This window comes from Lepidochelys olivacea, assembly GCF_965140295.1.
Source record: "Lepidochelys olivacea isolate rLepOli2 genome assembly, chromosome: 2".
Lineage (NCBI taxonomy): Eukaryota > Metazoa > Chordata > Testudines > Cheloniidae > Lepidochelys > Lepidochelys olivacea.
Window position 1 is genome coordinate 76,093,414 of NC_140412.1, and position 16,027 is coordinate 76,109,440.

General features: G+C 38.2%; 1 protein-coding gene across 4 annotated transcripts in view; it reads left to right on the forward strand.

Moving 5' to 3' along the window:
• NOL4 (nucleolar protein 4) overlaps positions 1 to 16,027 on the forward strand; it is a 253,520-nt gene that overhangs the window by 194,281 nt on the left and 43,212 nt on the right. For 3 of the 4 annotated variants that reach the window (XM_084620791.1, XM_084620793.1, XM_084620794.1), the window contains 2 exons: positions 1,243 to 1,422; positions 2,103 to 2,294. In XM_084620791.1, the coding sequence (XP_084476917.1) occupies positions 1,243 to 1,422; positions 2,103 to 2,294 (372 nt within the window). The remainder of the gene's footprint in view (positions 1 to 1,242; positions 1,423 to 2,102; positions 2,295 to 16,027) is intronic. The other variant, XM_084620792.1, reaches the window with a different exon arrangement.

Genomic DNA, 16,027 nt, shown 5'->3' on the forward strand with positions numbered 1-16,027 from the left:
TGGTTTCTCAACGTGTCTCAGTTGAGGCATTTACACAGGGCCCTAAATAAATCAAAGCTCATAACTTTAGGCACCCATGCTGACAATTTTGGCCCATTTCGTTTTGGTCTTTGTGCTCCTGAATTTTGTGCAACACTTTGACTACCACTTTGATAGGAGCTATATAAAACCTTATGATACAGATAGACTGAAATTCATCATATAGAGCTTGATGGTAAGCCCTCTAGAGTTAATTGACTTCAACATGCTTTGGATGAGTTGTATGGTTGTGCATCTAGAGTAATAATAACTTCAGTGGAGTTACTCCAGGTCTACACTGGTCTAGCTGAGAGAAAAATTTAGCCCTGTACCTTGGTGTTCTGATGGAGTTTTTTTACTACTGTTTTGCATGTTGTGACTTAGTGTGAAGTATACACAAAGAATAACAAGACAACCAAAATTTGATACTGGTAGGGGAAGCTTAAAGTATTTGTCTCTCTTGATAGCTGTTGTGTTTTTGACACCGCGAGTGGATAATTTTTTAATGAAATAGTCATCTGTTATTTATCCGAAAACTCACTAATTCTGCTCAGAGGAAAATTCTGAATATTTTTTGTAAAGAAAGGCTTCAAGGAGAAAACAGGTGTGTATGTGTTACCATTATTAATGCTTCTGTGAGAACTATAAAAGCTTGACTATTTAAATTCTGCTTGAATTTTGGAAAGTGATCTACTAAGGCATTATTATTTCTATATTTATGAATAACTTACTACTGTTCTAGATAATGATTCCTACCAATGAATGACTATCGCCACTTCTCCCTTTATTCTGCTATGCCTTAAAATTTGTCATTTTCATTCCACGGACTTTTGTATAAAACTGCAGCAATTTAATGTAATGTGGAAGAAACTTTGCTAATGTAATCAGGAAGAAACTTGAGTACAAAACAAGTCTTTGTGAAACCATCTCATCCAGAATTTAATTATCACGGGAGAGTCATTTATAGAGTGATTTACTTGACTTTTCCTCAGACTGTTGCTTTAATGTACTGAAGTAGACAAGATGATAGGGAAAAGGTTTCTGTTAAAGTGATCATTAGGGTTTGTGTTGGGGCTGGAGAAAGTAATTTGTGTATATAAAAGAAAAAAATAATGGAATTCTTTAAATACCTTCTGATATGCTAATTTAAAAACAAATTTATTTGATGAGGAGCCCAGTAAACCTGTTAATCTGGTACATTAAAAAATATCTTTTCTTTGTTAGTCGCCTGCGCATAGCTATTCCAGCTACGACTCTGGTAAGAACGAGAGCATAGGCAGAGGTGCTGAAGATCTGTCTCTGAACCGAGGAGATGAGGATGAGGATGACCACGATGAACATGAAGATGCTGAGAAGGTTAATGAATCTGATGGGGTAGAAGCTGAGCGACTGAAGGCTTTTAATGTAAGTCCCGCAGCATTAACTACCTTGCTTAACTTTACTAGTTTCCTTTCATACTGTTATTTATGGGTAAGTGTGACAATATTAGACGCACATTAATTTACAAAAGGATCCTTTTAAAGCACATTAAACTCTCACCAACAGACACCAGTTTTACTGTGTTTTATTTAGAACTGTAAGGCAAAGTGCCATCTTTATCAGTGAGGAGAACTAAGATGTGTTTTGTGTATATGTGCATGTTCATCCAGTGGATAGAAGGGGGGACTGCAGCTAGTTTATAGGAGGAGCATTCCAGTGGTCAGCTATTTTCACTTGCTTTCCCACTGTTTGTAATTGTGCATGATAACACAAGCAATTGTTCAAACTAGGAGAAGAGTAAATATGCAGTCCAATAAAACCAGGGAGCAATCATAACTTATTGTTAATAACAAAAGTTAAGTGCTGCCTATTTTCACAGTCCATTGTGGTTTATCTCACAATTTCTATACACTATTCTTTTCTTGTCTTTTTTATCAGCCCTAAAAAAAAGTCCTTTAAAGAGTTGTTTGCTTAACATTTCTGGCTTCCCATTACATAGCTTCTTCAGTGCACAGAAAAAATATCTTCCTGTCAGTAATCAAGACTAGGAAGAGAAAGAGAGCAGCCCTCCAAACCCTTTTCCTCTGTCTCCCTCTTACCAACAGATGTTTGTCAGGCTGTTTGTAGATGAAAACTTGGACCGAATGGTCCCAATCTCTAAGCAGCCCAAAGAAAAGATCCAGGCTATCATTGACTCATGCAGGCGACAATTCCCTGAGTATCAAGAGCGTGCCAGAAAACGCATACGTACTTACCTCAAGTCCTGCAGGCGGATGAAAAGAAGTGGTTTTGAGATGGTGAGTTTTGATTTAAAACCCAGCCCTAGTTTCCATCAAAACCCCATATGTAAATCCATGGCACTATTCTGTTTTCATCTTAGTGTCTTTTTATTTGGTAATGTCAGGTCAGAGGTTTCTTTCCCCCCTCCCTTTTTCATCTTTCCTGAATTTATTCCCTTTGTTCACTGATTTTAAAACATCTCGGGAGGATATAGTTCACAGGTCTGTGTGAATCCATAGAAAGTGAGGACTCAAGCAAGATGTGAGGAGAGAAACCAATGGAAAGAGTATCTCATTTATATATTTTTTCCTTTCCAACACCATTAAAGAGGCTATTAAGTTAGTGAAGTCTTGCACTGATGTAGAATTTCTTTGGAATTCTACTAATTGTTTTTCTGGGAGATCCATGAAATCAGAAAATAGGATCCTTCAGAGCACTACAGTATCCATAGTAATGGTCAGTGAAGGACAGATAATGAAAACTTAGAGACTGGAAAGATGAAAGACTTTTAAAAAAAATCTTTAGTACAACACAAGTTTTTATGACAAGTGCATTGACAGTAGCTTTAAGTTTTAGGTGATTTGTTTGTACTTTGGGATTTATTTAGCAGTCAGTGAAAGTAGACCCTGCTTTCGCTTATCTTCTTTGAGTTGATATTCAGTTGTACAGATGGCATTCAATATTATTAAAACATCCCTGGCAAATTTTACAGTTCTGTCATTTATTTCCCAGGGTTTATACCTCATTATTTATTCACAGGCTATGAATTCTATGTTAGGGTATAACTGGCAGTATTTCTAGACCCTACACATCCTTGGCCTCTTGTGTTGCACAAAAATGGTAAGGAATAGCCATCCTCATAGCTTATCAGTTAGTCAACTTCAGAATCATAAGAGAACTTTGATATTTTCACAAACCAGAAGAGACACTAGCAAATGAAATTGTAGCCTGCTACCTTTGATTTATTTTTCTCTCTCTCCTTTAGATAAGATAAAATCACTTCATCATTACAAACATCATTTATTAATAAAATGTATCATTTTTAAAGAATAAATCATTTGAAAACCCATCTACATATTAAAAAACTGGATTCAGCTTTAATTTTCTTTCTCTCTCTCTCTCTTTTTCAAAGCAGCCTGAATATAGTACTTGTGAAGTTCATATGATGGTTTTAAAACATTAGTTGACAAGCTTAAAAACAAAGTACCACATCTGATGGTGGGGCAAGACCAGTATAGTATAGTATGGGATATAAAATGTAGAGTCAGAACCTTTAATCTTTTGTAAACTTTCATGATTCTAATATGCAATACAGCTTTGTTGCCTGAGACACTGGGTTAATGCTGCTTTCAGCCAAAGGAAACTTAGACAGAAAGAGAGAGAATAAAGGACATCTGTATAGATATAAGTGCTAAAGATTGACAGACAGAGTGTCAGGTTGTAGCCATCCAGAGCAGGAGATGGACAAAAAAAATTAAATATTTTCTTATTATACAGTAACTAGCATCTTTTCACATCCATTCTCTTTGGCTGAAGATAATTCAGGAGTGTGAGACTGAGATATCACTGTGTCAAATATTACTTCATTACACTAGCACCCAAAATACATATTATACAGCCAACTATGTTAATAAATGGTCTTATTGTTTTGCTATCTGGCAAGATTGTGAACCCCTTACTCACACTAGTGAGCAGTAACTCACATGGACTAAGCAGAGTCCTGTTTAAGTCACTGGAGCTACTTGCGTGAGTAACTGCTCACCAGTGTGAGTAAGGGGTTTACAATCTGGTCTATAACAATTAGGTTGATTTGACTTCAGTGGACTAGTCATGATTATAATAATGATTACTCATGTGAGTACTTCTTTTCAGGTTTATATTCCTGTTCTTTTAAAAAATATCATGAGAATTATTATAAAGTAGGCAACTTTTATGGCACAAAAATCTCCCTACTTTGGAACTGTTAAGTTTAATCAGATCTTTTGGTAGTTTCAACCTATTTTTAAAAAGAACTTGCTTTGATGTGTTTCAATAGGGTGGGCAGGGCATTGCTGTCTGTGCCATCAGTGACAGCCCTGGGTAAGAAGGGAAATATGCCAACGCTTCCCCTTCCTTAACTCTCTCAGACTGAAGTGTAAACCAAAAGCTTTTAGCAGAACTCAGTGGAAAATCTCTCATTGAATCCTGTGGACAATAAGTGTGGTCCTTGGGGCACTAGTGCCATGTGGCCTTTATGGCTTGATTTCAGATCATTGTGAAAGATAGAACCTATCAAGAAGATGTTATAAAAACATTCTAATTTTTAAATTAGCTTCTCTGTCTGTAACTCATATCAGAAAGCAGTTCTGAAAAATACTACATTCGACAGAGACACTTGGCTAGCTGATTATTTTAAAATTACCCTCCATTTCACCGGGGAAAAGAATCATGTTGTCTGGATAACGACATTTGTGCAGGACTATCATGAAAAAGACATGTTGGTGTTGATTTGAATCAGGTGTTATGCTGAAATACAGCAAAACAGGATAATGATATCCTCAGGAGCTATTGCACTACTGTCGTTATATTAAATAGGATGTCAGATAATGATCTCCACAGGAGATGCCTTTTTACCCTACATGTATTTAATACAACTTATCTTTCATTTTGTTCAGGGCAAAAATGATACATTTTGAGCATGTAGTTTCAAGAGGAAACAGAATAATCTGATAATGTATGTGTCATATGTCAATTCAGCAATACTTGTGGAATAGCACAGCTATCTACAGCTTGGTGCTATGGTGTTTAAGAGAAAATGTAAACACTAAGTTTAATTAGTGAAAGACTCAGTGTGATAAAGAATATAAAGCATGCCTCAGGCTTGCTTCTGTCACTTATTTGCCATCTGTAATCCAAACAACACCTCTTACTGCATAACAGGCCAGTTGTAGGTCTGAGGCTCTAGAAAAGGTTTGGTTTCATGAGTGTTCATGTTGCTCGCTAATGTGCTTCTCAGTATTAATATCCTGTTTTTAAAAGATTGCTTAAAGTTACCCTATTTATACTTGTGACAGCTGACCATTGCATGGACCCCAAATCTGTTTGCCTAGTTTCCTATTAAAAATATTCAGTGAAAAGAGTTTTCCATGTCTGGAATCTTTTCACCCTTTGATTATTTAGCTCTTAAATGTGCACCATCATTTTTGTTCTGACATAAACATATCCATTAAAAGGACATTGTCAAAGTATTTCTTGTCAACTGTAAAATCATATTTCTCCTCCCACTCTCTATGGTTTTTAATAATCCATTGAAAGATTGAAACTAGATAATGTGTTTTCTTAATCTTACCATTTAATGAAGAAGAAAGTTGTTTACGGGGACTGAAAATGGGGAGATCTGGGTTATAGTCCTGGCTCTACCACCAAAGTACTCTATGATGTTAAGCAAGTCATTTAATTGCTTTCTCTTGGTTTTCCCACCTGTAAAATGGAGCTAATAATACATACTGACTTCATGGGGGTGATGAAAAGGCTTAGTTCTTTAATATATCTAAGGTTGCTTGAAATCCTCTGATGGAAAGTGCTCTATAAGTGGGGCCTCTCCGAACTGATCCAATGACTACTACACTCTTCTCCTTCGATCCTTTCTCAAGACTCAGCTCTGCTTATGTGTCTGTGGGAAACTGGCACCTGGGAAAGGCTACGTAGAAGACCACTAGTGCTTCCTTATGTCTGTTTACATATTTATATTCTGGAAGAGAAACAAACATATAGATGATCTGAAAACAAGTTATGCACATACTAGCCTAAGTAACTATGTGGTCTTGTTACTGTTACCCTTTTCCTTCCTCCCCTTTTCACCTATTGTTACTCTCATTTGCTGTGTCCAGTCTTAACTTAGACTCTCATTCTGCAGTGTGATATGTTTGGGTGGACCTTTCCACCCACATCCATTACTGTGCAAGAGCAAGGTTGCAAGCTCTTTGAGGCAGAGATTGTGGAAGAAAACACAGGAAAAAACAGCTCCCAGCACAATGAGGCCCTGATTCTGACTGAGGCCAAATTAATAATATCAAAGGGCACATTATTATTTATTTATTACAAACTGGCAAGTACAGGCTAATCATAAATGGCTTTCCCTATGTGAGCTCAAGAATGGATTTGACAGCATGGATGAGGAAGAAAGGAGAGACAGAATGCCTGAACACATTCTCCCAGTTAGGACCTTAACAACGACCACCCCTACACACCCCATCCCAGCACAAAAACAAAAAATGGAGAGCTTCCATCTTTTTTATCGTTCCATATTTCACCACTCCCATTTTAGCTGCATTTGACTGCTGAGTAGGCATAGACATGGACGAGGTTGGAAAGGGGATTGAAGGGGGTGACAAATCAGGATTTGCAATTGTGGAGATGTACACGTGATCCAAGATTTTCAAAAGTAGCTAGTGATTTCAATTTTTGGGTGCCCAACTTCAGACACTTTAAAGGGGCCTGATTTTCAAGGGACTTTCTAAAATCCAGGCCTTTTAACATCTCAAGGTGGGACCCAAAATGATTTAGTCACTTCACAGTTTGGGTTTTGGAGGGATGGGGCAAAGCTTTCACCAATTTATTGAACTTAATGCTGAATAGATCAGCTACCCTTGCAGTTTCTGGGATTCACAACCTAACAAGGCTTTCACGGCTGTAGAGGTCATAGGTTTTTCAGCCAGATTAAGGCCTGTGGGTGCAAACATGTATAGCTAATCCTGATAAATAAGATGGAAACATTTAGAAAATTACCACAAATACAGTTGCATACAGATCTTCTGTGAATGGTTTTAGATGCCTTAATCCATTACATACTCCATCCCTTTCTCTAATGCTATATCATTTGCCTTTTCAAAGCACACAATTCTTGTCTTGGTGAATGATGGGATTAAGGTAGTAAAAGGGTGACACTGAGTAGTTCAAAAAATCCCGATAAATATAGCTTATTGAAAAAAGGAAAAACAGTTTTGTGAAAAAATTTGACGTTTTGAATTTTTTCCAGAATTTGAAACAAACTTTTTGCAATTTTTTAAATCGATTTCTTGAATTTTCAAATTCTCCCCTTTTTTCCTTTTCCCCCCATAGTGCAATAAAACTGATGATGATGATATAACGATCAGACTTGTTTTTTAATTTTCTTATTTTCCTTTTGCTCCTTTAACCTTTCAAAACTTCTCCAACTTTTCAAAAGCCACTGAGAAACAGAACTAGTTTCAAGTATCAGAGGGGTAGCCGTGTTAGTCTGTATCCACAGAAACAATGAGGAGTCTGGTGGCACCTTGAAGACTAACAGATTTATTTGGGCATAAGCTTTCGCGGGTAAAAAAACCCCACTTCTTCAGATGTGGGTTTCATTTAGTTTCATTTTTCCTCAGTAACCTTGCAAAAGTTGAAGAAGTTTTGAGAAGTTAGAATCACACATGGAAAAAATTTTTAAAAGTGAAGAAACCCCAATACCTAGATATCATTTATTCTAGTCTATTCATTTACAAAAAGGCAGATGGGGAAAAACCCAAAAATCAAAATGTTGAAAATGGCAATTTCAATGAAGGTCTAGAATTTAAAACAAAAACAAAAAAACTCAAACAAACAAACAAAGCTTTTTGCAACAGGGTTTTCATTTTGAAAAAGGTAATTTTTCATCAGAAAAAGGTTGGACTTAAAAGTTTTGATGAGCTATACAGTAAAGCTCAAAATGACAATAAATGTACATATTTCTAGTTCTTTCTAGATTGTGGATCTGGTTTTATGTCAGGCACTTTGCTAAAGTAGTATTTTATTATCTGTATTGTCCTGTTAGGACATAGGTGTGTAGTATAACATAGGGTTCCTGGTTGAGTACATTTGCTTAAGACAAAGAGGAAATAAAAGTCAGGCAAACTCCATGTTTCCTGGCTCTTTGAAGTATTGATGCATGGCTGTTTACTGCCTGAAACCCCAATCCATTTAAATCAATGAGTTGGATCAGGCCATGAGGGAGGTGTGAATCCCAGCCATGTGAGGGGCTAGTCAAGTTGGGGGAGCTGATCCCCTGCATGTTGTACTCTCTGCACTAATTATCTGTTCTTGTCTAGCTGATGGCTCTTTACCAAACCCCTCTGTCTCCTCTCCCCTCACCCCCGTTTCCCAACCACCAATATTGTTCATATATCTGCTTTCCATACAATCATATGGAGGTAACATGGAAGCCCAAAACACTGATCCAAAGCGGTGCACCAGCAGACTAGCCAGTCCTTGGCCACCCAAATTGTATATGTCATTAACGCCTCATTTATATGCTGAAGTGAGTGACAGGAGAAGACTACAGCTTGAGTGGTACAAACACTTAGGCTATGTCTATGCTATGAGCAAGGGTTGGGACTCCCAGCTCATGTGCACATACGTGCCCTAGCTCTCATTGAGCTAGCATGCTAGCAATAGTAATGTAGCTATGGTAGTGTGGGCAGCGGTGAGCGGTGGCGCAAGCTAGCCATGTCAAGTGCAAACTGCCTGAACCCCTTTTGTTTGTAGTCTGTATAAGAGCTAGCACAAGTATGTGTATGTGAGCTGGGAATCACACCCCTAGCTCGTAGTATAGACATACTCATAGGTATATAATTGTATGTGTCAGTGGTCTCCGACATCCAACAATCTCTAAACCCCTCTGTCATTTCCACTGTGAAGTACCATTTAACATGTAGGACCAAATCCTGCTCACCTTGCTCATGCAAGTAGTCCTGTTGACCTCACTGAGACTACTCATGAGTAATTGGAGCAGGATTTGGCCCTTTATGTATCCACAACCGATAGGGTTGCCGGTTTTGGGTGGACATATTCCTGGAGGTTCCATCACATGACATAATCTTTAATTAAATATTAACCATGGAATCCTAGGGTTAGATAACCCTTGCGGTCCCTTCTACTCTAATAACCCCCTGCCAAGATACAGGATTTGTTGTATCTAAACCATCTAAGATAGATGGCAATCCAACCTCCTTTTGAAAATTTCCAGGGAAGGATCTTCCACAACCTCCCTAGGCAGTCTGTTCCATTGTCCTATTGTTCTGACAGTTAAGAATTTTTTTCCTGAAATTTAATCTAAATCTGCTCTGCTGTAGTTTGAACCCATTGCCTCTTGTCTTGCCCTCTGTGGCAAGAGAACAATTTTCTCCATCTTCTTTATGGCAGCCTTTCACATAAGAGAAGACTGCTATCGTGTCCACCCCCAACCCTTAATATCCTCTTTTCCAACTAAACATACCCAGTTCCTTCAGCCTTTGCTCATATGACTTGCATTACATCCCTTTGATCATCTTTGTCACTCACTTCTGGATTCTTTCCGGTTTCTCCACATTCTTTCTTTACATTGGTGATCAAAATTGGACACAGCACTCCAGCTGACGCCTAACCAACACCAAGCAGAGCGGTACTATCACCTCCTGTGACTTGCCTCTGTTAATGCAACCTAAAATTGCACTTGCTTTTTTTACAACAGTATCTCATTGCTGACTCATGTGGCTGTTGTGATTCACCATAACTCCCAGATCCTTCTTAGCAGTGCTGCTGCCAAGCCAGCTAACCCCCATTCTGTATTTGTGCCATTGTTTTTTCTTCCCTAAGTGTAGCACCTTACATTTGTATTTGTTGAATTTCATTTTGTTGTCTATAACCCAGTTCTCCAAGATCCCTCTGAATCGTAGCCCTATCCTCCAAAGTATTGGCAACCCTCCCTTTCTCCCCCACCAGCTTTGTGCCATCTGCAAATTTGATCAGCATGCTCCCTGATCCTACATCCGGGTCATTAATAAAGATGTTAAACAACATCGGACCTAGAAGAGATCCCTGTGGAACCGCACTTGAGTTCTCCCTCCAATCCAACACCATTCCATTAATAGGTTTCAGAGTAGCAGGCGTGTTAGTCTGTATTCGCAAAAAGAAAAGGAGCACCTTAGAGACTAACAAATTTATTTGAGCGTAAGATTTTGTGAGCTACAGTTCACTTCATCGGATGCATTCAGTGGAAAATATATTAATAGTTACTCTTTGTTTGCAGTTTAACCAATTATATATCCACTTAATTGGTAGTTCTGCTAAGCCCACATTTCTCCATTTTACTTATCAGAATGTCATGTGGGACTGTGTCAAAAGCCTGGTTGAAGTCCAGTAATATTATGTCCACTGCATTCCCACTATCCACCAAAGTTCTCTAACCTTTAATTCCTGGAGACTCCAGGACAATCCTGGAGGGCTGGCAACCCCAACAAACAAAGGGAGATTTGTGATTGTCTGGCATGTGTCACTTGGTTGCCTCTATCCCTTCATGCTTTTCTGTACACACATCCCAAGTGGTTGTTACTACAGCTTGACGTCTCTGACTTGGAGCAGGGAGTGCTTAACGGACATAAGGGGCAATGTAGACCATTTTGAAATGTTAAGTGGACTTTGCTTCCTTTTTGTTCTGGAAGTACTGCAAGTCTGAGCTACTCCTAGGATCTACAGCACATACTCCTGCACATTGGTACCAAACTGGGTTCTGAGGAGCAAAGAGCATATAGTGAGCCTTTTCCCAGTACATATTGAAAATATTATGTGCAGACGGGAATATGGCATTGTAATTTAGACACTGTCATAATCAAATGGCAATATATGATAATTCAATTAAACATACTTCTGAAAACTGAAAAATAACCTGACCTCCACAGTGCATGCACAAAAGTCCCCTGGGTTTTTTACTTTTTCCAGTTGTTTCTAGTTGTTTCTTTTAGTTCACAAATAGATGTTGGAATTGGATATTTATCAATGCATCTATGTAGACTGAAAGAATAAGTAAAATATGTGAAAGTTCAAGGAAAACTACAGTGCTGCAAGCATTAAAATGACAATCAAATTCTTCATATTTTACGAAGAGCTAGTGCTAAATAAAAATTATACCAGTACATCCAATAGAGTGCAGTACTGTACTTCAATCTATAAACAGTATAAAGCTCAAACAAGCCTATTGTGTTAGGTTTGAATTGCATGCTTCCTAGTGTGTGTGAGTGCTTCAGAAAAAAACCCAATACATTTCTCAAGAATCCTTTGCAATCTTAATTCTTTAACAAGATGTCGGTGAGTATAAGTTATGTAGTACTCTTACGGTTGAGATTTTTCTATTTAATTGACATCATAGTATTGTGTAGGCTGAAAAAAGTGTGAGATGAGACAAAATGTAAATATAGCCCAGTTCTATAGTTTATGATTAAAATTGTTAAAAATCTGTAATTTGAAGATGATTATTATTTTCTCTTGTAAATCAGTTAAAGATTTTCATAGGAAAAGTGTTATATAAGTGCTAAATATTAATATAAATGTGTGGAGGATCTTATATACTACGGTGAAAAAGTTGTGACTAATAACGTGTGTTAGTATTAAACCATTCTTAAGCTGTGTATTACAAGAGCTGAAGTACAATTGGTACACTATGGGACAAAGGTATTTACATGCCTAAAGATGCAGACAGGCACCTAGTGGGAAATCAATGGAAGTTAGACAATTAGGCCCTTTTGAGAATCTGAGTAGATACCTGTCTGCATCTTGAGGAGCCTACATACCTTTGAAAATTTGAGCCCATATGCTTTTTGTATTAAGGTAACATTTAAGGTTCATTCCCATCCATACATTTGTACTGGTGTCTGTAAGCAAAAGAGAAAGTAGTGTGTGCAGGTCTGTGTTTACAAGTAATGTCACCTAGTATTTGGAGAGTCTAGTTTTCAACATTAATTGGCCTAAAATATTGGGGAGTATTTCTGTACAAATATCCTGATCTAAAGTTCAGTTTTTCAGCGGGGAGTAGGGGGGTTCACACATGCCTCATCCATTCTTTATTGTTAGCTCTCTGCTTTTTTATGAATTGACTCAGACCTTTGTGAAACATAAATCTTAGAGCACTTAGACCAAATTTCTGTATGAAAACGTAGGCATTTATTTGTGCTCTAAGTTAATATTAGCCTCATGAAATGTGCCAAAATAGTAATCGTATGGACTACAGCTCTCTGTTTAGAATATGTGCAGTACCATTGCAAACTTCTCCACAAGGGATATCTGGACCTTTTCAGCTTAAACAAATGTCTTCCAGGAAATCATTATCTACATTTTGTCAGACTTTCACCAATAACTATACCTAAACCTAACACATGACAGCTTATTTTTAGTTTATATAGAAATATGAGGTTTGTGTTTATATGGCAAAAAGGATATTTATGTTTTCCATGAAGATACTGTTTATGTACATCACTTTAAACTGAGACTATGGCTATCTCATATTTGAGTGACTTGCACAATAGATTTATATTATATCCCTAATAAGAAATATGACAATCTCTGTTATATTAAGCAAGCAGATCAGATACACAGGTAAGCCATTTTTTTTGTGATTCACGACCAAGCTATTCAAATTTCAATTCAGTAAAAGAATCAACCACCTTGCAGTGCTTTTTCACAGGTAAATATGCTTAATTAGTTCAATATACTGTTGATTATTGATTTACCATCTTTGAATGCCTGATCCAAATTCCATTACAGTAAAGGCAGATATTCCTTTGACTTCAAATTATTTTAAATCAGACCCATAGTTCTTTGACTCTCCATGTTACAGAGCAATGCCATCAGCTAATTTAATTTTGTACAATTAAATCTGCAAATATAGCTTCCAGTATTTTGTAAGATTTCTACAAAAGGCATGGTAGGGGTGCATGACTATGAAAGGATAGTGAGCGAGTATCTTCATGCTAGTGCCTACCTCTGCTTCTGATTTGGACAAAATAGCCATCCCCTTAAACCTTACGTAAAGTCGTGGTTAATACAGTACAATGGTTTTGTGTTCACATAGTGAAATCGTCATTTCTTTAAATACAGATAATTGTCTAGACAGAAGCAGTATTGAAGCTACCTCCGACTAGCGCAGAATGTGACCTGAAAATGAAGCAACATATTGGCAATTTAATTAGTCAGGGATACGGAGCATTTTTCTGCTACCCCAAAAACAGAAGTGGGTCACAAGTGTTCCATCAACAACACTTTTCTAGGTATCATCCCTACTCTCAATCCTTCTGCAAGATACATTTGGGGACTTTTCTGCAATTGAAGAAACAAAGATTAAATTATTCCTGTTGACTTTCTCTGTTTAATATTCGTTAGTGGTATAAGCATCAGGTGTGAATTCCCTGGAGCCACAGGTTCAAATGCTGCAGGGGTGGACGTGGCTATTCATCTCTCTGAGATTGGTAAATGGAGTTTTATTAAGCTTAGTGTATGTGAGTCATTTGAAGAAGACCTTAAAACCCAAGATCCATTTTATGTAGATGCCAAAGACCCAAACCTGTGATCTTTTGTGTAAGGATAGATAGGTAGTCCTTTTGCCCTGGGCCAAAATTTCCTTACTTCCTCTGTTGTGTTACATGCTCAGCACAAGTTGGCTGTTGCCCTCAATGGTGTATAGCTGGAAGGCACTACAGTAGAACCTCAGAGTTACAAACACTAGAGTTACAAACTGACCGGTCAACCACACACCTCTTTGGAACTGGCAGTAGGCAATCAGGCAGCAGGGACGAAAGAAAAAAAATAACCCAAAACCCAAATACTGTACAGAACAGTAGTGTGTTAAACATAAACTATTAAAAATATAAAGGGAAAAATTTAAAAAAAAAGATTTGACAAGGTCAGGAAACTGTTTCTGTGCTTGTTTCATTTAAATTAAGATGGTTAAAAGTAGCATTTTTCTTTGGCATAGTAAAGTTTCAAAGCAGCATTAAGTCAATGTTCAGTTGTAAACTTTTGAAAGAACAGCCAGAATGTTTTGTTCAGAGTTACGGACATTTCAGAGTTACAAACAACCTCCATTCCCAAAGTGTTCATAACTCTAAGGTTGTATTGTATATACACATGCAAAATACTACTATTGTTTCAGTTATATGAGTGCCTATTTTCATTTTCCAAGTGAACAAATGGGGATTTCCAATACAAATGTCATGGGATGGACAGAGGTATATGCTAGTTTTCAAGGGTCTATCTACCAAACTGCTCTTAAGATCCTCTTCAAGTTTTATCCATCAATGTTCTCTCTTCATCATAAAATTACTGAAACATAAATAAAGGAGGATACAGAGATTTTCACTTGCCTCTCTTCCATGTTCTAAAGCTTATATTTTCTTTGTCATTTTTGAATCAATTTGTCTGTCTTGATACCACAAGAATCAAAATAGGTCTTTGAGTCCTCTATGTTGGTGTAGAAAAGATTGGAGGCCCGATTCTCCACTTGTGTAACTCCCGTGGAATTTTTCCTGATTTAAACCAGTGTTGAGTGTAAAGAGAACCAAGCCCTGGCTGTGAGTCGGAAAGAGTTATTATATATGAAACAGCAAAGCTAAGTATGTTCTATCGGTAACAAAGGGTTTGATGCTGCCATTGAATCAATCCCAAAGTAAGATACTACTCAACCTGAGTAAAATCAGCAGAATCTGAACCTAAATTAACCTCCTGAACAGCTTCCTGAATGAGAGGATAAATGAATAAAATGGATAATGAATAAAATATTTTTATAATATTTTTGTTTCTCAGATGATTCAGGCTTACGCTGAATTTTCCTGATAAGTTTCCCCCAGTTTGTCCTTTACACTAGTGTACCAAGAGTCATCCATAGCAACCAGGATAAAAGACAGGGGATTTATAGCACATCTTGCAAGAAGTAGATGTTCCCTTTCTACTCCCCCAGGACCCACCCTGTTTTCCGATTAAAAAAAAGTCTCCTCTGACTCTCCAGATGCTAAATATTAGGTTCTGTATTTTAGGTGATAGAAATTATTGCCACTTTCTGGGTCTGTGAAGATCACTTGACTGCTTGATATTACTGGTGGCCAAAACGTTGTTTTACAGATGTTTTGGTGAACCTATGTTTCTTTTATGGGAACGTAATCTGGAAGGATTTGGAGTCATTTTAATATCTGGTTGGACATGTAATTTTCTGGCCCATTTATCTGCCCATAGGTCTCCACATAGAGGTATGTTTTGTTTGTGCTCTAACTAAAGATTTGACCTGTAGGAATTTGCTAGATATATGCTCTTGCTTCTTGTACTCTGGAAATCAGGTTTGCCATGGTGTGACTGTTTCCATATCATCTGGCAGACTCCATAGTCAGTGTACCTTGAGGAGTTTATAAAACAATGGTATTAATAGTGAGACTGCCACCTAATACATAAGGGGACACAGCATGAAAATAGCATGGCGAAGTTAAGCAATGATGCATTCTGAATAATCTAGCAACTCTAGAAGACTAAATTAGTGCAATAGCTCATCAGCGAAAACATCCCTTTCTAATAAGGCTACTGCCTTGCTCTAGAACAGAGGTGGGCAAACTATGGCCCGCGGGCCACATCAGGCCTGCAGGACCATCCTGCCCGCCCTTGAGCTCCTGGCCGGGGAGGCTAGCCCCCGGCCCCTCCCCCACAGCTACACCGCCATGCGGGCAGTGGGGCTGCGAGGTCCTGCCGCTCTGAGCAGCATGGTAAGGGGGAAGTGGTGGTGGTGGGAGGTTGGGTAGGAGGTCCCGGGAGGGCAGTCAGGGGACAGAGAGCAGGAGGTGGTTGGATGGGGCGGAGGTTGGGGGAGATGGTCGGGGGGGAACGGGGTGGTTGGAAAGGCGCGGGAGTCCCGAGGGGCTTGTCAGGCGGCGGAGGTGTGGATAGGGGTTGGGACAGTCTGGAGACTGGTAGCAGGTGGGGT